This window comes from Nanorana parkeri, unplaced genomic scaffold, assembly GCF_000935625.1.
Source record: "Nanorana parkeri isolate BGI_ZX_2015 unplaced genomic scaffold, ASM93562v1 scaffold836, whole genome shotgun sequence".
Lineage (NCBI taxonomy): Eukaryota > Metazoa > Chordata > Amphibia > Anura > Dicroglossidae > Nanorana > Nanorana parkeri.
Genome location: NW_017307104.1, coordinates 1 through 21,654, shown reverse-complemented (window position 1 = coordinate 21,654; position 21,654 = coordinate 1). Strand labels below are relative to the sequence as shown.

The window sequence follows — 21,654 nt, the reverse complement described above, 5'->3', positions numbered from 1 at the left end:
TGCATAGGCATTCAGCAGTAGCAGTATCAGAGAAAGAGCACTTTGGCAGGGAGGCAGACAATCCAAAAATAGCATTTAAAAAAGGCAGCAACAATCAGACAAGGAAGACTGCTTGTAATTTTAGAGAAGCACCATCACCACTATGTGGGAAGGGAAAGGAAGGGAGACTGACATTTAGAAGAAGAAAGTTTCAAAAAAAAAAAAAATACAACACAACTAAAAGGACCTGAAACTGAACCTATGGCCAGGCTATAAGTCTTTCAAGTATTGCATATTCTTAACAAGCAGTAAATAACTTTTTTTTTTAAAAAAACATTACTGACTTCTGTAGCTGCATGAATTGTGCAGCAATTCATACTGAAAGTTAAAAACAAAGGCTGTGCATCTGTATCAATAGATGGTTTCTCAGCAGCTGTTTTCCCCTCTCACAGATATAACCAACCGGAAGCGAGTCATTAAACAGCACCCGGCTTCCTGATTTGCCGGGAAGCCGGCTCCATGACTCCATGTCCGGCTTCCTGATATCGGAAGTTCAAGCATCGGGCTAGGCATCGAGTATTTGGGCGAGTACGACTACTTGCCCAAATACTCGGTATTGGCACTGATACTAGTATTAGCATCGGTGCATCCGTAATATGTGTATGTCGTGAATATAGTGAGGGCATGATTTAAAGAACATTTGCCGCTTGTTAAGAAAATGAAAATACTTGAATGCCCATGGCCCAGCGACACGTTTACTCAAATTAACAAACACAAATATAAGCATACAGTACCGTGCTTGGTTTAGGGAGATACACACTATGCTTTAAGAATTATGTCACACAGAGAAAACCTGACTCAAATAAAAAAAATAAAAGCATATGTAAACCCACTCACTAAATGCTTATAAGTTTTAACAAGTTAAATTATAATTATCAACATCTTTAAATCTGCAACGTTCACCAAAAAAAATCCTAGTGATCAAGCCAATGGATCAGGCACTTCCTGTAAGGCTCTATTCACACCTAGGTGTATTGTGGCAGCTGATTCAGCGTGACAAAACGTTCCACCCAAGGAATCCCATTCATTTCTATGGCCCCTGTTCACACCTATGAGTTTTGTGGCAAGCAGAAATACTCCTGACGCTTGAAAAAGTACTTTGCGGCAGAAGAGCTACTTTGCGGCAGATTTCAACACGTTTTGTTCCACAGACTCAATAGAAAACGCTTGAAAAAAAGCACATTCTAAGTGTTGCCTGGGTGTGAATCCAGCCTTATAGGGCAACAACGCTCTGTTCCTGTCTCCCAATTGTTCTCCTGTGTTATTACCCTTTCACACGCTCTCGCAATGGAGAGTACAAGCAGACCAAATTATGTTTATTATGCAGGCATAGGCCACAGTTATCAACATCAGGAAAACAACCCTAAGAAGTGCGATGTAGCAATCACTGGAGTGCATTAATGCAGACAGGAGCTGGCTACAAAGAACCTAGAGAAAATCAGCAGTGTGGATATACAAGAAAGAATGAGGAGGAAAAAAAACACATTTTAAATCACATTAAAAACATGGTAATTGTTTAGGATACATGACGCTGTGGCAAACTAAATGACATTCAGTTAGGGTTTACATGTACTTTTAATAATTATTTTGTTGGTGTAGGCACATGGCAGTTCTTGCATTGCAGGTATGTACTGACTAGGAGTAGAGACCCCTCCAAAAGTGGTAAATTGTTAAAGAATGGCAGAAAAACTATTTTTTCAACGACAAGTTTGTTGTAAGACAGTGCATACTTGAAGATGATAGGACATACAGGCTAGGCAATATGGCATACATTATATAAACACTTACCAAGTTATTCTTCCTGGTTACTAATAAAGTTAATTGATTCACTGCTATTTTTATGTCAAGATAAGTCTTTGGGTTAACTTAGGCACTAATTTGTGTGGCTTATCCTTTAGTAAATGTTATGTTAAAAATAACTGTTTACACTGAAAAACGGCTGGACTCGGGAGTGTCAACTCCTGTTTATGACTAACCTAAAGCTATCCACAGAAATTTAGACAGTCTTCTGAGTGTACTCACCAAACACACACAATAGTTTCAATTAAGTAAAACCAGCAAGACAGCACAGTGCTTGGTTGAAGATGATGCAATAAATAGTGTAGCCCATTTGGCATAGCTACATACAAAAAACTTGCAGACTATGGCAAGATGTTTTAAATATCTCTTTACCATTTTCACCGCAGCATCTCTCTATCGTAGGGTTTATTCAAACTTGTCCATTCCAGTGGGCTGCGTTAACACGCATTATGTCACACATTAAGAGACATTAGCGTTAAAGTGACATTAAACCCTCAGATTTTTTAACATAAAACAATACTGTAATGTGTGCCTTACTGTAATCCATGGTTGTTTCCCTTCTCTTTGCTGCTCTTCCTTTTAAATCTGTATCTGTTCTCATGCTTGGGGAGAACTTCTGTTTTGCACCAGACTGCCTTGTCTCAGGAATGGATACATGATGTCTGTGTATCCGTTTGTATAGGCTTGTAACCTGAGCCAGCATTACAGGAAGAGGCCCTGAGCTGAAAAGGGAAGTTCTCCCCAAGCATGAGAAATCATGAGGATTTAAAAGGAAGAGCAGCAAAGAGAAGGGAAACAACCATGGATTACAGTAAGGCACACATTTCGTGCTATTTTTTTCCAACACACCACAATTCATAGTAGTGCAATACTGTGCGTTGTGCCGCAGCACATGTGTAGAAGAAAAAAAAAACTTCTGAGGGCGCAGAGCATTAAAATAACACAAATTATTAGATGTAGGATCTCTGTGTTGACGTTCGTAGACCCATTTACATGAAGGTTATCGGGGAAGATTACAATGGGAGAGCAAGAGTGGTAACAGGAAGAAAATACAGGAACGTTGGAAGGAAATCTTGCAAGTAAGCTGCGAAACATAATAAGCCAGTGAATGATTTGACTGGCTGCATCCACTTAACACATTGCAAATTTAACTGCATATAACATGATTTCCAAGCAATAGATAATATGCATGGATTTCTAGATACTTTTCACTTTTTTTCATTCCTTCAAAACAGTTAATATAAATGTATCTCCATGGGTAGAGATTGAAAATACAACAATTTACTAAGTAAACAAAACATTAATTTACTAGTTTGCAAGCATATGGATTAATCCTAACCTTCAATATTACATTAAATTGTTGGTGTCATTTAAAATATTATTTGGCATGCCCAGGTACAGTGCATCATGAAAACCTCCTTGCTTAGGCCTTATCCACATGGGCAGAGACCCCCTTGCAGGAGGGACAAGTGCAGCCTCTAATTGCCTGCAGCCACCTCTACATCCTTATGACAGGACCTGGCTGCACGTGGCTACATGTCTGTGTGCATGCACTTGGACGTAAACTGTCTGCAAAGTGCATGTACCTGGACCTGCATGAATGTGCAGGTTCAGGTCAGCATTTAGCCGCATCCTGTCAAAAAGCTGTACCTGTCCCTCCCGAGAGGAGGTCTTTGCACAGGCGTACACGCCCATTTGAATGAGGCCCAAATGTTTACACTCCAATGGTAGTATGTATGTAAAAAAATTAATTTACTGCTTCTAAAATTAATTTTAAGTTCTTTGAATGTATGAGTAATACATATCCACAGCATTTCACTACTGCTGTGTTGTTTTAGATGCACCTGGACCATGTGCAGTCAAAAAAAGGAATCATACTCAAAAGAAATGCATCTGTGAAGCATTGCAAATATGAAGCTGCATCCTCTATTTAGAGTCAATAACATATCACAACGTAATGCTGGAGCATTTGGCAGGCTGGGAGCTTGTAGATTAAATGTTAACAATGTCAGCTTGCATTGTTCTACCATGCTTGTACTAAAAGTATATACTACATAAAATAAATGATCATTTATATACAGTATATTCACCTGTTACAATATTGTTTGTTTGCAGCAATTTAAACATCTGAATTTTTATTCTCAATGTTTTTTCTCCCTTACCTGATCTTAGCTGTTTGATTCTTCCATTACTGGCAGCGGGATCTACTGGAAGGAAGTCTTTAAACCAGGTGATTTCAGGATCTGGATTTCCACTAGCAGCACACAACATAGTAGCTGTTCTTGTACGTTCTACAACCTTAAGCTGGGGGCCCATATCAATATTTGGAAAGCCAGGAGGAAGCTGATCCTCTGCACACAAAAAAATCATTAAGCAGACATTACACAAAAACATCAAAGCCAGATCATTCAATACTAGAAAGAACAAAATATAAATTTAGCTTCAACAGAGATAAATACATTGGGGTGAATTTATGAAGACTGGAGCAGAAAAAATCTGGAGCAGCTTTGCATGGTAACCAATCATCTTCTCTCTTCAGTTAAAGGAGAACTTTGGGGTCAGTGCTTTTCCCCATAGTTCTCCTAAGGGTCACGGGAGGACACAAACTAGCGTCCTCCCCTGGCTCAAAGCTCAGTATACCGCGAGCTACAACTCGCGGTATACCGAGACCACCGCAGCCGGGACGGATCCAAACATTACTGTCTGGATCCACCCAGCTGCGTGATTAACAGCTGGCTCTGCCTATCTAGAGGCAGAGCGAGCTGTACCCACCCCCTCCCCCAGTCAGCGCTGGAGGATCGGACAGGGGAGGGGGGAATCCCTGCAGGGAGCTGTGAGTGACAGTCACGGCTCTCTGCAGGGACAGGATCGAGAGGTGAGCGAGCAACAGTATGTATTCGCTCACTTCCTGATCTATTGAGCCGACCTGTGACAGTTTCATAGTCACACGTAAGCTCGAATTATGAGGACGAGTGATCCTTTAAGATTTGAAAATGAGAGGCTGATTGGTTGCCACGCACAGCTGCTCCAGGTTTTGCCTGCTCCATTTTTGATAAATTCCCATTATTATGTTTAAAGCTCAAGTGTATCCTAATTATATTTTGCCTCCACTGGTTCCTTCGTGCCCTCCTAATCAACATGCAAATAACATTTTTAAATCAAATCTATTTTCATTGTATACCTTAATTTAGACCCACTGAGAACATCTCTCCGTGATTCTCTATGCAATGGAGGAAGATTGTGACTGGAGGAGGGGCTAACAGGGTGCGGTACATAGCACACTGAAAACAACTCGGTACCCTGCCTCAGTACTCATCACAAGGACCCTCAGCCCTGATGCAAGCAGTGGGCTGGCAGTGTGGAAAAGCGGACATTGTAAGGCAGAGCTAGGCAACATCCACATGTGATGCGGAGCCTCCATGATTGAAAAAACTGAAATCCACTGCATGAAAGGGGAGGGTCAGGGACAGTAAAGGGCTGGATGGTGTTCAAGCCAAGAATTGAGGCAGGCTCTATCTGAACTGCTACAACTTCTAATGCACTGTGAGAAGCTCAGTTTGCTTTGAAACCATAGAAGGTAAGGTTTAACCACCTCAGGGCCGGCGTAGAAAAACGGCCGGCCGAGAGGTCTCTAGATCTGAGCGGGCGTCTTTAGACGTCCGCTCAGACACGCCCCCCTCGCGCACGCCGCCCGGCAAATGGCCGGTATTTAAAAACAGGCAGCGATGCCTGTTACCATACAAGCGATCTGCCGGCTGTAGAGCCGGCAGATCGCGTGTATGGTGTGCCGATCGGTCGTCCCCTCCGTTGTCCCGCTGATCCCGGGGTCCGCTGTGCCCGGGATCAGCATGGCGCCTGTGTCACAGGGGATCAGAGGGAGCTCGGTACACAAGCTCCCTCCAGTCCCCTCTCCACTGCAAGAATGCAGAAGTGTTTTATAATACATTACTTCTGCATTTTTGTGTCACTCTCCAGCTTCAAAAGCTGGAAAGAAGCTGATGGAGCAGATCTGTGCTTCAGCTTCTTTTGGGGGGTCTTTGGTGACATTAGGGGTCTTGGAGACCCCTGATGTCTCCATAAAGAGGGCCTGTCACATATTTTGCTATCACATAGGGGAGTTTAATTAGCCCCCTTATGTGATAGCAATAAAGTTTAGTGACATTTTTTAAAAGTTACACATAAAAAAGAATAAACATTTTAAAATCCCAACCCATACATACACGCATGCAAACATGCGTCGGGGGCGCATACGTGCAAAAAAGACGATTACGCCGCACATGTTACATATCACCGCGAACGTCGGAGTGAGTGCAATAAGTCTAGGTCCATCAATCACTGATAACACTAAACTGATGAGCGGTAAAAGCTTTTAAAGCGTCGCCTATGGCCAATTTTGGGTATGGTAGTTTCTTGCGATTTCGCGGGTGCGCGCAATTTTAAAGTATGACATGTTTGGTGTCTATTTACCCGACGTGACCTGATCTTATATTTTACCAAAAAACTGGGTAAAAATCAATGTTTCCTAACATAATGTAAAAAAAAAAAACGTATTTTTTTCAAAATTTTCTGCAATTTTTCCTAATTATAGTAAAAAATTAAAACTCAGTGGTGTTTAAATACCCCCAAAAGAAAACTCTATCTGTCCCCAAAAAACGGTATAAAATTCATTTCAGTACAGCGTTGCATGACAGAATAAACGTCAGTCAAAGTACCGCAGCGCTGAATACTGAAAAATGGCCTGGCCAGGAAGGGGGTCTAAACACCTGGTCTTGAAGTGGTTAATAAAGGTCCATCAAGTTCAACCTATAAGTGTGTGTGTAATAAATATACACATTACAGTGTGGAAAATAATTATTTGATCCCCTGCAGATTTTGTAAGTTTGCCCACTTACAAAGAAATGAAAGGTCTATAATGTTTATCATAGGTGTATTTTAACCGATAGAGACAGAATATCAACCAAAAATCCTGAAAAAAAAAACCACATGATACAAATGTTTGCAGTTCAATGAGTAAAATAAGTATTTGATCCCCAAGCAAAACATCACTTAGTACTTTGTGGAGAAACCCTTGTTGGCAAGCACAGAGGTAAGACGTTTCTTGTAGTTGGTTACCAGGTTTGCACACATCTCAGGAAAGATTTTGGTCCACTCTTCTTTACAGATCTTCTCTAAATCCTTAAGGTTTCTTGGCTGTTGCAAGGCAACTCGAAGTTTCAGCTCCCTCCATAAATTTTCTATAGGGTTAAGGTCGGAAGACTGAATAGGCGACTCCATGACCTCAATGTGCTTCTTCTTGAGCCGCTGCTTTGTTACTTTGGCGGTATGTTTTGGGTCATTGTCATGGATGAGAAAGACCCATCCACGACCCATCTTCATTGTTCTGGTTGAGGGAAGGAGGTTTTCATCCAAGATTTTACAATACATGGTCCCATCCATTGGCCCCTCAATGTGGCAAAGTCGGCCTGCACCTTCAGCAGAGAAACAGCCCCAAATGTTTCCACCTCCGTGCTTGACTGTAGGGATGGTGTTCTTAGGGTCATAGTCAGTATTTTTCTTGCTCCAAACACGGCGAGTCTAGTTAAGGCCAAAGAACTCAATTTTGGTCTCATCTGACCGCAGAACTTTCTTCCAATCCGTCTTGGAATCATTTAGATGTTCATTGGCAAACTTCAGACGGGCCTGTACACGTGCCATCTTGAGGAGGGGGACCTGCAGGATCTCAATCTATGGCGGTGTATTGCGTTACCAATGGTTTGTTTGGTGACTGTGGTCCCAACTGCCTTGAGATCATTCACAAGCTCCTCCCGTGTAGTTCTGGGCTGATCCCTCACTTTTTTCATGATCATCCTTGTCACATGAGGCGAAATCCTGCATGGAGCTCCAGACTGAGGGCAATTGGTTATTTTGTATTCCTTCCATTAGGGAATAATCGCTTCAACAGTTGTTTCCTTCTTACCAAACTTCTTGCTGATAGTCTTGTAGCCCATTCCAGCCTTGTGCAGGTCTACAATCTTGTCCCTAACATCCTTTGACAGCTATTTGGTCTTGCCCGTGGTGGTGAGGTTTGTATGGAAGATAGAGATTCTGTGGACAAGTGTTTTTTTATATACATAATGACTTGTTGTTCAGAGCGCCTTCCTAAAATTGACAGGACTAATCTGTGTACCACACAGCCAGTCTGTGCGAGCCAGAATTTTTGTTGGTTGCTAGGGGATCAAATATTTATTTTACTCACTGAACTGCAACTCAATTTATAACTTTTATATCATGTGTTTCTTTTCTGGACTTTTGGTTGATATTCTGTCTCTATCATTTAAAATACACCTATGATAACAAATTATAGACCTTTAATTTCTTACAAGCTTACATACACACATACATACATACATACACACACACACACACAGTATACACACACATTCAGTAATTCGTCTCTTTGTATTTTTGAAGTTATCAATGCTTTCCACCTGTTGTGCCCTCGAGTCCTTTTCAAAGTTTAAACAGTTAATTCCCGAATTTGCACTTCCCATTGATGGGAATGTATATTGCAATCATATCTTTTGTCAGGCATCTCTTCTCTAAGGAGAACAAGTTAAAAGAGTAAGCAATTTAGGGAGAAGAGCATGGTAGTAAATGGCCCAGTGTACACAGCACTTTTGCAATACTTTGCATTAATTTTGATCTATCTTGCCTTTACTGTTTGGTAGACCTTACAACTTTAGGTCAATTGAAGGGACAGGAGTTTGTGCAGAGCTACAACAAGGCTCTTTTCCTTATTTTCCTCATCCACATCAAAAATCCAGGTGTGCAGAGAGCTTTACAAATTGCATATGCCTCTGAAATGCATTTAAAACGTGTCTAACGCAAACCAATTCTACAGGCGTTTCAAAAGCATTTTAGTCTTAATTTAGACCTATATTTCCTTTTTAAAGAATACTTCTATATGTTTCACAATGCATCTATTACATAAGGCAAGAAAGTTCAGAGTTCTTATATATTTTGACATATAAATATTAGTACATTTACTAATGTATTTCTGTGACCCAAAAGAGAAGTAAAGGTTTGGTTTTACGTCTCTTTTAATTGTAAACTACCATAAAAACAGCATGTTCTACCATGTTCAGAATTGCTATATCTCTAAAATGAGTGTCAGTGAAATCACTCCCCCAGGCCAGGGTGGATGGCAGCAGAGAAGCAGCAGTATTAGGATGAGTGTAAGAGGTCAGGAGGAACCCTTTGAATAGACCCTGACTTTGCCCTGCATAGGCAAGTTGACAGCTTTTCTATTTAGGTTACAAAGGCACATGCTACAAAGGCCGATGGCACAAACGGAAGTGTTATATTAGAGCAGTGGTTCTCAACCTCAGTAACCTCAGGGCCCACATTTGTCCTTGGTCATTAACTCGCAACCCACTGGAATGCACGGCATTGTGGTACCACGCTTTCTGGTGTGGGCGAGGGCTGTGTTTGGGGTGCCATTGAAATGAATGGCAACGCAATGCACCTCCTGCACCCAGAAGTACACGCGGTAGGTGAGATTGTGTGCTACATTTTAATGCATGATTAATGTACTGTAATAGTGTGAACGGGCCCCCAAAAACACTGACCTAGTCCCACACACTCGCATACGGATATTCACACAAACATGCACACTCCAAAACAAATTTTATTTTTTTCCCCCAAGATCCACCCAGTCTCTTTACTTTATAAGAATTGGAGTGGATCCTCAGCCTGGGGTCCAATGTAGGCTGTCGTGATGTGACAGAGCTCCCTTGCACGCCATGTAGAGGTGCTGGGAGCCAGAATGTGACGTCAGTCCTGTAGGCAACTCTACAAGGCACACGAGGAAGCTCTAAGAAATGCTCATATGGGGGGAGCTCCCTTGCAGCCATAACCCAAGGCCACCCCACCTCAAGCTGACACTCGGCGCCAGGCAGCATATTTTGAATGGCTGCTAGGCGCGAGAACTGATAGTGCTGCGCTAGGGGGAGGCTGAGGGACCTCTCACCTAGGGCAGTGGAAGGTACGCAGCGATCCACTAAACATGTGGTTGCCACCCACTTTTGGGTCTAGACACACCAGTTGAGAACCACGGAATTAGAGTATAGTTGAAGTCTATCGTTAAACACACATTTACTATAACTTGAATAAATTATTTTTAGAGTTGTAAGTCATAACCACTGCTGGGTATACAGTTGTGCTCATAAGTTTACATATCACTGGCAAAATTTGTATGAAGTGGACAATTTTTAACCACTCCACGCCCCTGTAATTAAACGATCGGTCGAAGGATTTGCTATTCTGACTTAATTGTTTAAAATGTGTAAGGATGTGCTCAAGTTTTCAGACAGCACAGATCACAGGAAAAATAAAAAAATATTAGTTGAGTGTGGATCTGTACCTTGTGACTACTGAACTAGGGATGCACCGATACCGATATTAGTACTCACCCAAATGCTCAGATACCGGAACATCTGATCAGAGGGAGATCTCCTTCTGACTGGCAGCGCCAAGGGAGCATGGAGCCGGCTTCCTTTCCAATCAGGAAGCCAGGTGCTGGGTTATGACCCGTCTACCGGCTGCCTGATCGGTCAAGAAACCGGGCAGCCTCGGCAAGTGAAGCCGGTGTTCTTTCGCTAGAACACCGCCTTCCCGGGCAATCAGGAAGCCGGGCGACTGGTCATGATCTGCCACCCGACTTCCTGATAATCAAGACACAGGGCACCGGTATGGGTACTCGGGATCAGGGAGTACTCGTACTCGATACAAAAAAAATGGTATCAGTGCATCCCTACTGTGAACCAATCACAGAAATCTCAAATGTAAACAGTGGCTGCGTTGACACACACAGAGCCATTGTGAAACAGGAAAGAGCTAGGTGCTGATCACAGCCATTGCTAGTATTTCTGATGCTGATCGCAGCCAGTGTTTCCAGTGTTGCTGTTCGCAGCCAGTGTTTCCAGTGTTGCTGATCACAGCCAGTGCCAGTTTTTCCAGTGTTACTGATCATAGATGGTTGCCAATTCCACTGAGTGTTCAGCGTTGCTAATTACAGCTAGTGTTTCCAATTTTTCTAATCCCAGCCAGTGTTTTTTGTGTCTCTTTTACAGCCAGTGTCTCCAGTGTTGATGATCACATCAAGTGTTTTCCAGTTTGGCCACTATATTGATCACAGCTAAGACAAACATCCTGTTTTTTTTTTTTTTATAGTACAGCATAGGACAGAAGTTAATTCTTTAACCACTGGGGGATCCAAACGTAGTAAAACCGAGAAGCAGGCAACAAGGCAAACAATGGCTAACAGACCCAAGAACAACGAGGACTGTAACAGGGAACTAAAACAGATGCATGTCCAAAGTCCGAGGGCCACCTGAAGAACTTTATGGCAAACTGGCATCCGCAGTGGTCTGAACGTCCACCAGGTAGAGCTTGACAAAGGTGTAAACAGATTTAGGATACTGAAGCCTGATGCCGAGGGCCCCAAAAAGCACAAAACTTTTTAGTAAAGTGTGCCAGGAAGGAGGGAATTTCCCCTTCAACTCACAGGACTGAGTGATAATTTTACAAATCCACCAAGCAACAGCGGAGAAAGAAGCTGGTTGTCCAATCTTGGAACCCTTGGGAATGAGAAACAGGGAGTCTAAGCTGCAAATGGAGGCTGTTGCAGAGGGGCACATTTAGAATGTTTGAGGACATAAGCTAAAACAATCTCCTGGCTAAGGTAGAAGGCAGAGACCACCTTACGGAGAAAGGAAGTCTCAGGCCTCGGCATCAACCATTTCCTTGTAGATGACAAAAAAAAAAAGACTCATTCCATGCAGAAAAGGAATGTACATCTCTCAGTTCTGAGAGAAGACCTCCATTACCCAAGGACACTAGCAAAGAACTGAGGAAGCATAGAAGTGGGAGGAGTTATACAAGTTTGTCTTACAGCTTTGATGGATTTGCCAGCATCCAATCACCTGAAGGTAGCTGCATAACCCAGTTGTTAAAGAATGTACTTCCCGTGTCTTGTGATGTACGATCAGAAAAAGTATCCATCTATTTATTTCAATTGTCTACAATTCATATCTCATTTAGAAATCTAGAGGAAGACCTGGTTCCCTCCTATAATATCAAAAAGAAAAATCAGAACTGTCCTAATTTACCAGGAGGACCCTGCACCTGAAAAACACTTCCCTGATGTCATCCCTTCTACGCAAGCAAGCAGGATACCCCAAAAAAATTAGGCCATTTTGTGTGTATCTAAACCCAAAAGAAAAAATGTAATCTATCCTTGCGTGCCAATTCTTAGATGTGGTGTCTCTATTAGTTTTATTTTTTTCCTTATTTTCTCCTGATGATCCAGACAGTAAGGTTATTATTTTTTAACTTATTTTTCCGGACCAAGCTGTCCAATAAAAGTGGCAGGTAGAGGGTTGAAATAAACCATTTAACAACGACAGTGGTTCTTACAATGGTTACTTTTTTAAATAAATTTACGGGGGAAAAAAACAAAAAAACTCTGTATGGGTTGACAATGCTGCTGTTCAATGGTGGCTCCATTGCTTCTTCATAGAGTGGAGCCACCCTAAGGCAGCAAGTGTATTACTGGTCAGATAACCAGGTAAAAATAAAAGGAAACAAATTTAAACAAATGCAGCTACCAAATTTAAGGATTGGTAAGTTGCAATATATTAAATGTATTATTGTTTTTGAGTTTATATACCTGTTGTCAGTAACACAAGGGTGTATTTAAAATTGAAAAATGGCCTTGAAAGAAAGGAAGGGAGTTAACATGCTGGAATTAAGGTGGTTTAAAAATAGGAGTGATCTGACAACACACTTTAATTGAGATTTAAAAAATATTAAAAGGAGAACTATGAGGTGAGTGCTTTTCACTCACCTCATAGTTCTAGCCGACCTGTGACAATGAGACTGTCACAGGTCGGCTCAGTAGTTTGGGAGGTGAGCACACACATACCGGCGTTCGCTCACCTCTCGATCCTGTCACAACTCTCTGCCGTGACAGGGGAGGGGCTGGATTCCCCCCCTCCCCGCTCCGATCCGCCAGCGCTGACTGGCGGAACGGATGGGGAGGGGGCGGGTACAGCTGGCTCTGCCTCTATATATTCAGTATTTTAAGATCTTTTTGTCAGATGTTACTATAGTATATTGAAGTATAATTACAAGCATTTCATAAGTGTCAAAGTGTCAAAGCATTTCATAAGTATGCAAAGAGTCAATATTTGAAGTGTTGACCCTTCTTATCCAAGACCTCTGCAATTCGCCCTGGAATGTTGTCAATCAACTTCTGGGCCACATCCTGACTGATGGCAGCCCATTCTTGCATAATCAATGCTTGGAGTTTGTCAGAATTTGCGAGTGTTTTTTTGTTCACCCGCCTCTTGAGGATTGACCACAACTTCTCAATGGGATTAAGGTCTGGGGAGTTTCCTGGCCATGGACCCAAAATTTCGATGTTTTGTTCTCCAAACCATTTTGTTATCACTTTTGCCCTATGGCATCATGCTGGAAAAAGGCATTGTTCGTCACAAAACTGTTCTTGAATGGTTGGGAGAATGAGGATGATTTTGTACAATTCTTTATTCAAGGTTGTGTTCTTAGGCAAAATTGAGCCCACTCCCTTGGCTCAGAAGCAACCGCACACATGAATGGTCTCAGGATGCTTTACTGTTGGCATGAAACAGGATTGATGGTAGCGCTCACCTTTTCTTCTCCGGACAAGGTATTTTCCAGATGCCCCAAACAATCAAAAAGATAATTCATCAGAGAAAATGACTTTACCCCAGTCCTCAGCAGTTCCGTCCCTGTACCTTTTGCAGAATATCAGTCTGTCCCTGATATTTTTTCTGGAGAGAAGTGGCTTCTTTGTGCCCTTCTTGACACTAGGCCATCCTCCTAAAGTTTTCGCCTCACTGTGTGTGCAGATGCACGCACACCTGCCTGCTGCCATTCCTGAGCAAGCTCTGCACTGGTGGTGCCCCGATCCCGCAGCTGAATCAACTTTAGGAGACGGTCCTGGCGCTTGCTGAACTTTTTTGGGCACCCCCGAAGCCTTCTTAACAACAATTGAATCTCTCTCCTTTAAGTTCTTGATGATCCGATAAATGGTTGATTTAGGTGTAATCTTAGTAGCATCATTATTCTTGCCTGTGAATCCCTTTTTGTGCAAAGCAATGATGACTATGTGTTTCCTTGCAGGTAACCATGGTTAACAGAGGAAGAACAATGATTTAAAGCAGCACCCTCCTTTTAAAGCTTCCAGACTGTTATTCTAAAAGGTGCCCATACACCTTACAATTATCGTCCGATAATCGTATGCTATCGCGTTTTCGTCCGATAATCGCAAGGTTCATGGGCAGTGTACAACCGCAAATACTGTACAATCGTACGACTTGACTTTCAAGCAGGTTTGGAAACTTTGGCCGATCTTACGATTTTCGCAAGGTTAGTGGCGTTTCCGTACGTCAAAAATCGTACGATTTTCACTGCTCATGCGCAAACGAAAATACGCGCGGTCGATCACCGCAATTCGTCCAGGTGCTTTTCTTTAATTACGGCTAATTGAACCTTGCGATAATCGGGGCAGGGTGGGGCCCCCGTACGACAATCGAAGGACAGTTCGATCGGACGAAATGTTTCGTACGATAATCGTAAGGTGTATGGCCACATTAACTCAATCAGCATTGCAGAGTGATCTCCAGCCTTGTCCTCGTCAACACTGACACCTGTGTTAATGAGGGAATCACTGACATAATGTCAGCTGGTCCTTTTGTGGCAGGGCTGAAATGCAGTGGAAATGTTTTTTTGGGGATTGAGTTCATTTTCATGGCAAAGAGGGACTTTGCAATTAATTGCAATTGATATTATCACTCTTCATAACATTCTGGAGTATATGCAAATTGCCATCATACAAACTGAAGCAGCAGACTTTGTGAAAATTAATATTTATGTCACTTAAAACTTTTGGCCACGACTGTACAACAAAGTCTTAGTTAGAGTGGAAGGAAGAAAAGAAGCCCCATGCCCCAGCACAACATTACCCTTATGAATAACCAGAAAGGACTCTTTACAAGGTCAAGACCACCAACAAAAGCAATCCTATGCACAAAGGCCTTCACTAGAACGTGAGAGGCAAGCAGCCACTAAAAAATTGTTAGCGAAAGAATAAAGGCAAAAATTTTGCCTGTGGTTGTACTCAAGGCTAAACATTGGTCTAGTCCAGACTGAAGAAAAGATAAGATGTATGCCAGAGTATTTTCTGCCATAAAACTTTCTCGCCAACACCAAGCAAAAAAAAAAAAAAAGCCTTCAAGATTCAACGGTAGACCTTGTGGAAGGTTGATTTCTCATCAATGAGAAGCATAGGGATGGCAGCACCCGCATTGCCTCTGTGCTTCAGCTCTGGGGTTTAGCAACCAGGCCAGATCAATGAGGATCACTGGAATGCCTTCCGTCTCGATCTAGCAAAGGACACCAGTAGGACATATTGAAATAAAGGTCCCAAACACCTCCGGGAGTAGGGACCATTCCCCAATATCCAGATGTTGATGACTGGGAAGTTCGTCTGGCAATTTTCCACTCGAGGGTTGTGGACAGCAGACATGGTTGGGACATAAAATTAGGCCCACGCCAGAATTAGGTATGCTTCTCTTTGAGCTGCACAATTTCTGTAGCCTCCCTTATGGTTGATGTAAGCCATGACCGCACCCTAATCTGACTTAATTACGGTCAGGTGACCCTGTAACTGGGAGGGGTGTCCAGCCTTGGAGGGATGGGTGACTCCTGAACTGCAGAGTCTGAGCATGAGAGCATATGAAAAGGATCTTTTTTATGGGGTAAGGAAGACCCTGGACAAAGCAGGGGCCAGGTACTCCAAGTGATGAGAGTTCCAGTGTGGAGGAGAGTGGGAGGGGTTATATAAGGCTCTCCAAACAGCTTTTATTTGCCAGTGACCTGAAGAGAGCTGCAAAACCCATCAGTCCAACCTGTGTCCTTGTGAGGTACGATCAAGAAAACTTTCCAAGAAGCCTCCAGGTACTAGGTCCTGTACATTTTTTTGAATGTCTATCATGAACTGCATATCTGATATTTCCCCAATGTGGCTCAACGATGTTGAGGTCAGGAGATTGTGATGGCCACTCCAAAACCTTCACTTCTTTCTGTCGCAGCCACTGAAGGGTCGACTTTGCTCTATTTTTCAGATCACTGTCATGTTGTAAAGTCCAACACACATGACAAATGGCTAACCTTTTAAAAATTATGCCAGGGGTATGTAAACCTATTAAAACAGTATAAACCACAAGCTTTTAGAATAGGGTTTAAAGAGTAACAGGACCTGATAATCAGTGAAGTTATGCAGAAAGGGTCTAAAAGGAACCACAAAGCACCCTTAATACTTAAAATGTATTTCCACCTTTGCAGCTAAATGGGGATAACACATATTTTTTGTTACATGTTCCCATTCACATGGCTTGAGCTAAAAAGTATTTTAAACTGCTTCTTGCAGTTTAAATTGCTTTTACTTGGGTTGTGGTGTCTTGGCTTCTTAAGGGTTACAATTTCCACTTGGCTTCTCCTTCTTTGTAAACTTAGGGAGGGCGGATGTTTGCATTTTATGTTAAGTTAATGGGAGAAACACAATCCTCAAATTTCAGTCCTACGTCTTTCTAGAAAGACACCTGTCAAATTTGACTGCAAAAGTGGAATTGCACTTTAAGCTGTTTAATTTTAAAAAAATTATATTGGAAAAAAGCATTATAGAACCTGAGTCGGAGCAAATAATGCATACATTTACAATAATAATAATAATAATGTGTTCTGTTCACCCAAGCCAAGAATAACACAACTCCATGCAACTTTTTGTCTATACTGTCACAAAAAAAAATGCTGTATAAAAAGAGATTTTTCTAGTACAAGGGGGAGAAAGTGCTTGGCACTGGACCTTTCAAACAAACAGATTATTCAACCTAAATCCATCTTTTACATAAACAGTAGGTGTTCGTAAGAGGAGGACAAACAGTTTTATTTCTCATGGTTGTTTACCTCTCAGGACTGTGAGTTTGGCACTAACTGTAGTTTCACCATTACTGTTATGGGCAACACATTCATATACATTTTCATCTCTCGGTGTTCTAAGAGGCTGAATACGAAGAACTGCACCAGCACCTTCATCGAACTCGATTGTCTGTGGAGAGAGATAGAAACAAAATGGGGAGCAAAACATGCAGTAATTGTATTATTAGGTCAATTAAATATTTTCTGGTTGCAGTCACACTTATCCATTTTAATATCACATGGTGTTCATTGACATCATTGGAAAATATTGAAAACGACATGCATTTCTATTGATTTCAATGCAAATTAAAGACCTTTAAAGGGGACAAGGATTTTATGTAGAATAGGGAATGGTTAAATCCCCTGTCCACTTCTTTTTTTTTTTTTAGTTGTCAGTATACTGTTGGAAAGATATGCAACAGGAAGTGAGAGGAAACATCCCAAAGTGATAGTAATTCCCCTTTTAGACAGCTGTCACGAACACGTGTCCCCTTTGGAAGATTCCCAATGGTCACAATGGTCACCGAGACAGAAAACGAGGGGTCATTCTTACCAACGGGGACAAAGATGTAAAAAAATTTGATAGTGGGTCTAACTTTTCCAAACAAAAAAGAGAAAACTTTTGCCTTTACATACACTTTTACTGGTTAGCTATAAAACTGTTTACTGTATAAATAAAGGGAAGTTAATGGGGGGGGAGAAGAAGCAGAGTGAGGAGATGAGAGAGGGAGTAAGGAGAGGGGATGGGAACTGAGTGGGAAGGGAATTAACTGTTTTATGTTTGGATAGGTTAGGATGTAGGTTAAGATAGGGCCTAAGGTCTTCATCATGATGGATCTATGAATGTTTATACCTTTTTCTATAAAGGTGGCTCAAGTGATAAAGGAGTGGAGCTGACATCCATCAGTTGGAGAATTAAATTATGTTACTGGACCCAAAAGGTTTCTCATTCGTGAGCCCAGAATAATGAACTATAGACCAATCTGCTTTTTTGCATCTCCAACAAATCACAGAGGTTTGTGGGTAAATATTATGAAAGGTGGATTGCATCCTTTACCATCCTGTCAATATTTTGTAGTCCATTTCCTTGAACCTGTTGGAGATTAAAGGGTAATGGACAGAATACAAACGATTCCTGCCAGCCAGGTATAACTCCTCCCACTGCCAGCATGCTACCGTTTTGGAGAAAAGCAGTATCAAGTGTAAATCACAAATAGAGAGAGGCGGGACGTGGTGACCCTTAATTAAATCTATTAAATGGATTGTACAGTAATTTAAAAAAATCTGATTTCTTTCTCATTCATTAATGGGCACAGGATTCAGTTATTAAGAAACAATTCCAGGAACATTCAAAAGCAGTATAACTGAGAAGTGGACAACAGTAAGAAAACTAACAGGCCCTCATAACAGAACCTTCAGGTTGATCTTAGTAAAAAGTGGGTCAGCCTGCATCTCAAATAGCTGCTTGAAGGACCTAGCTTAAAATGAACATTCACCTGGTAAAAACTAAAAGAAAATGTGAACAGAAGACCAGGAGGTAGCCTTGCCAATCTGAGAAACAATTGCAAGATACCGAAAGGCCCAAGAAGCAAATCACAGACATATTACAGTGCGCTTTAACAGGTAAAGGTGGAACCCTGCTCTTAAGATTATAAGCTTGATCAATGATCGGTCTTAGCCACCTCAAAATGGAGGCGTGAGAAACAAGTTCCCCCTTACGAGGACCATTAGAAATGACAACGATTAGAGGCAGTCTTCCAAATGGAAGCAGTGGCAGAGAGGTAAACCAAAAAAAGCACCAACTACATGCTGGACAGAAAGATGGAAAAACAAACTCCTGGTTGAGGATAAAAAGACAAAATCACCTTAGGAAGGTAGGAGGCTCCAGGACTAAATACCACCTTGTCCTTTTGCGGGACCATATTGGATTCTTTAAAAGGACAAGTCTGCCAGATCAGACCCACGTCTTGCAGAGGTTATGACAACAAAGAACGCAACCTTGTGAGCGAGTCTGGCAAAGGGAAAATCCATCTGGAATATGGGTTTAAAATGCCGTCTTAGAATTGCCAACAGAACCAAATTTAAATCCCACGGAGTCACTGGTGGTTGTACAGGAGGCACCCATGGAACATACCCTGAACAAAAGTCTCAACTAATGAATGGGAGGCTTGTCGTCTTTAGAATAAAAATGCAGATTCCTCCCTCAACCAAGTCTCTTTAGGCTGACATCCATTACAATAATCTTCCAAGAGGGAGAACGGTAGAAATGCAAAAAGGGGGGCAATAATGGTGCTCAACTGTATTACAAAAATGTAGTAGCACTCAATACTTGGCCCACATGGCGTACTCATTAAAAAGTCTTCAGAGACTGGGTCCAAGATGCAGTGAATCCAGCGAATTCCATACAGCAATAGACAATATCTAGCGGGAGTTAAGGTTAAATTAAAAAAAGCATGTCACACCAGACAAAGATCCATCGCAACATACTGAAAGGTAAAGGTAGGTAATTTATTCCTTAACCATAAAAAGTGACATTTCAAGGGACCTCTTCATCAGAACCTGGAAAAGGGTACACAGTGGTCTGGAAAGGACCGCAAGCAGAGCCCAGGGCCTGCAGGTCACAATCCATGGAGGCCCCACAATTTTCAGTCCAGTGAGGTCTGGGTACAGACTCCAAAGCTAATGCTGAGGATACACTAATCCAGACAGCCGAATAAAGAGCTGAGTTCACCACCATGTAGATAAAGGCTTCATTGAAAAAAAAAGAGAAAATTATTAGTAAAAATGGTAAAACTTTTCTCCATAAAGAAAAGATGTCCATCCTCCTAGTACACTAGCAAAAATGAAAGCATGATGGGAGTGAGAGATGTTACACCTGGCTGGCCAACAGCTATTTTGTTTGTTAGTGTATAAATTTCTCCTGAAGGATGGCAGTATAAACTAATAGTCTTTGATTGAATCCTGTGTCCCTTGAGAAAAATGTATGAAGTTTATTAGCAATACAAAATATGTTGGCGATGTTTAGTGATCAAAGCTTACCGTGACCCCCTTTTTTTTAGAAGGAGGAATTACACACATATAGCCAATAGTTGAATTTACTTTTGTACTTCTGTAGAAAAAGTAAATGTCTTCTGCGAGTTAGCAAATTGCAGAATCTGGGATCGTTTTGTTGTGTGCCCCTTACACTATGGGACATGTAAAAAAAATCTAATCTGTTCAGGCCATAATGCACCTCAAAAAGGGAATTTAAATAGTCTGATAGGCAGTTTAAAGTTGGAAACTAGTGAGACATAAGTGATATTAAATGCTTTTATGTTTAAATGCCTTGGAATGCAGGGACTTAGTTTTCTTTACAGTCAGATCGGCCAGGTTAAGTGGTGAATGCACCTATGGAGCTAGTCTTGCCGGAGCCTGTCTGTCTACCTACCTACTTCCCGGTCTGAGATCTGTTTGCATCACTCCTTTCCCTTCCCCTGATCATTTTTCTTCCATCATATATAGTTACTGCTTGCTGGACAGGCACTGTGTTTGCAGCTGACTACAAAAGGAAGTCAGTAAGTGTGCTTCTAACTTGTTGACACAAAGACCTCATTCACACAAGGAGATTTGGCATTCCTGCAGCAGGAACCTAGATTCCTACACCAGGAAGGCAAGAGGTGTCCATTCAGATGCAGCCGCTGTACCCATTGAAGTTAATGAACAGGTGACAGTGCGCATGTAATTGTATATGGTAAACTGGACACTCCTTAGACCAGGAATAGGCAACTTCAGCACTCCAGCTGTTGTGAAATCATTATGCATTGCAAAACTGTGAGAGCCATGAATATTACGGAATTTGTAGTTTCATCACAGCTACAGTGCTAAGGTTGCCTATCCTGGCGTTAAACACAATGTCAGAAAAGCACACTTTCCTTTGTCAGTTTCACACTTAGTTCTCTATCTGACCAATGACCAAGTTTACCCAATGCTGGTCTTGGTTCAACATACCGTAGGGTAGTTTATTTGCAACGGAAAGAAGTAAATCTATGTCAGGTTTGTTGAAAGAGAAATATATTGCTTATAAGTCACAATGAATAAAACCCCAATTAGTCCTGAAATGTATTTAGTGGTATTTTAGCATAACACCTTACAACTCTGTGTTAAGCTGTTATTCAAGATGTCAACTCTATATGGTCTAGCAACATTCCCAAATAACTAAGACATTTATGCACAAAAACTGCATCCTGTAAACAAAAAACCAAAGTTTTAACAAGCGATAATTAAAAGGTAAAGTAAGCAGGCATTTTATTTTTACCTCAAATCGTTGAGAGTTCACTTTCTTGCCACGTTTGTTCCATGTGACTCGGGGCTTGGGATCACCTGTAGCCTGACATACAAAAGAAGCCACACCCCCCGAAACACCAATTTCATCTGTGGGCTTTTTGATGAATTCTGGAATACCTTAAAAATAGCACGAAACATACTACTATCACAAACATTATGAATACATGTATATAACCTATACATATTGCATGGCATTGGCAATGATGTTCATTTAAAGTCACTGTGCCATAAATTGCGTCCATGGGAACAACGGAGCTATAAGTCCTTGGAGTGCCGGTGGCGGCACATAAGGTAGAGGGACCTCTCACGACCTTGACCTTTCTGGGGGTGGTTCTGGACACGGTCGCCATGCAGGAAAGTTTGCCAGCAGACAAATTGGTTAGGATCAGGTGAGCCATGCATGCACTGGTGCTAGCCCCGACGTGTACCCGT

General features: G+C 41.8%; 1 protein-coding gene across 1 annotated transcript in view; it reads right to left on the bottom strand.

Annotated features, from left to right (window-relative positions):
- LOC108794331 (receptor-type tyrosine-protein phosphatase S-like) overlaps positions 1-16,966 on the bottom strand; it is a 291,487-nt gene extending 274,521 nt beyond the window's left edge. Inside the window, exons 1-2 of the mRNA XM_018565355.1 lie at positions 16,888-16,966; positions 4,002-4,190 (exon numbers count right to left, since the gene is read on the bottom strand). Coding sequence (XP_018420857.1) covers positions 4,002-4,155 — 154 coding nt within the window. The 5' untranslated portion in view covers positions 4,156-4,190; positions 16,888-16,966. The remainder of the gene's footprint in view (positions 1-4,001; positions 4,191-16,887) is intronic.
- Between the last annotated feature and the right edge of the window lie 4,688 nt (positions 16,967-21,654).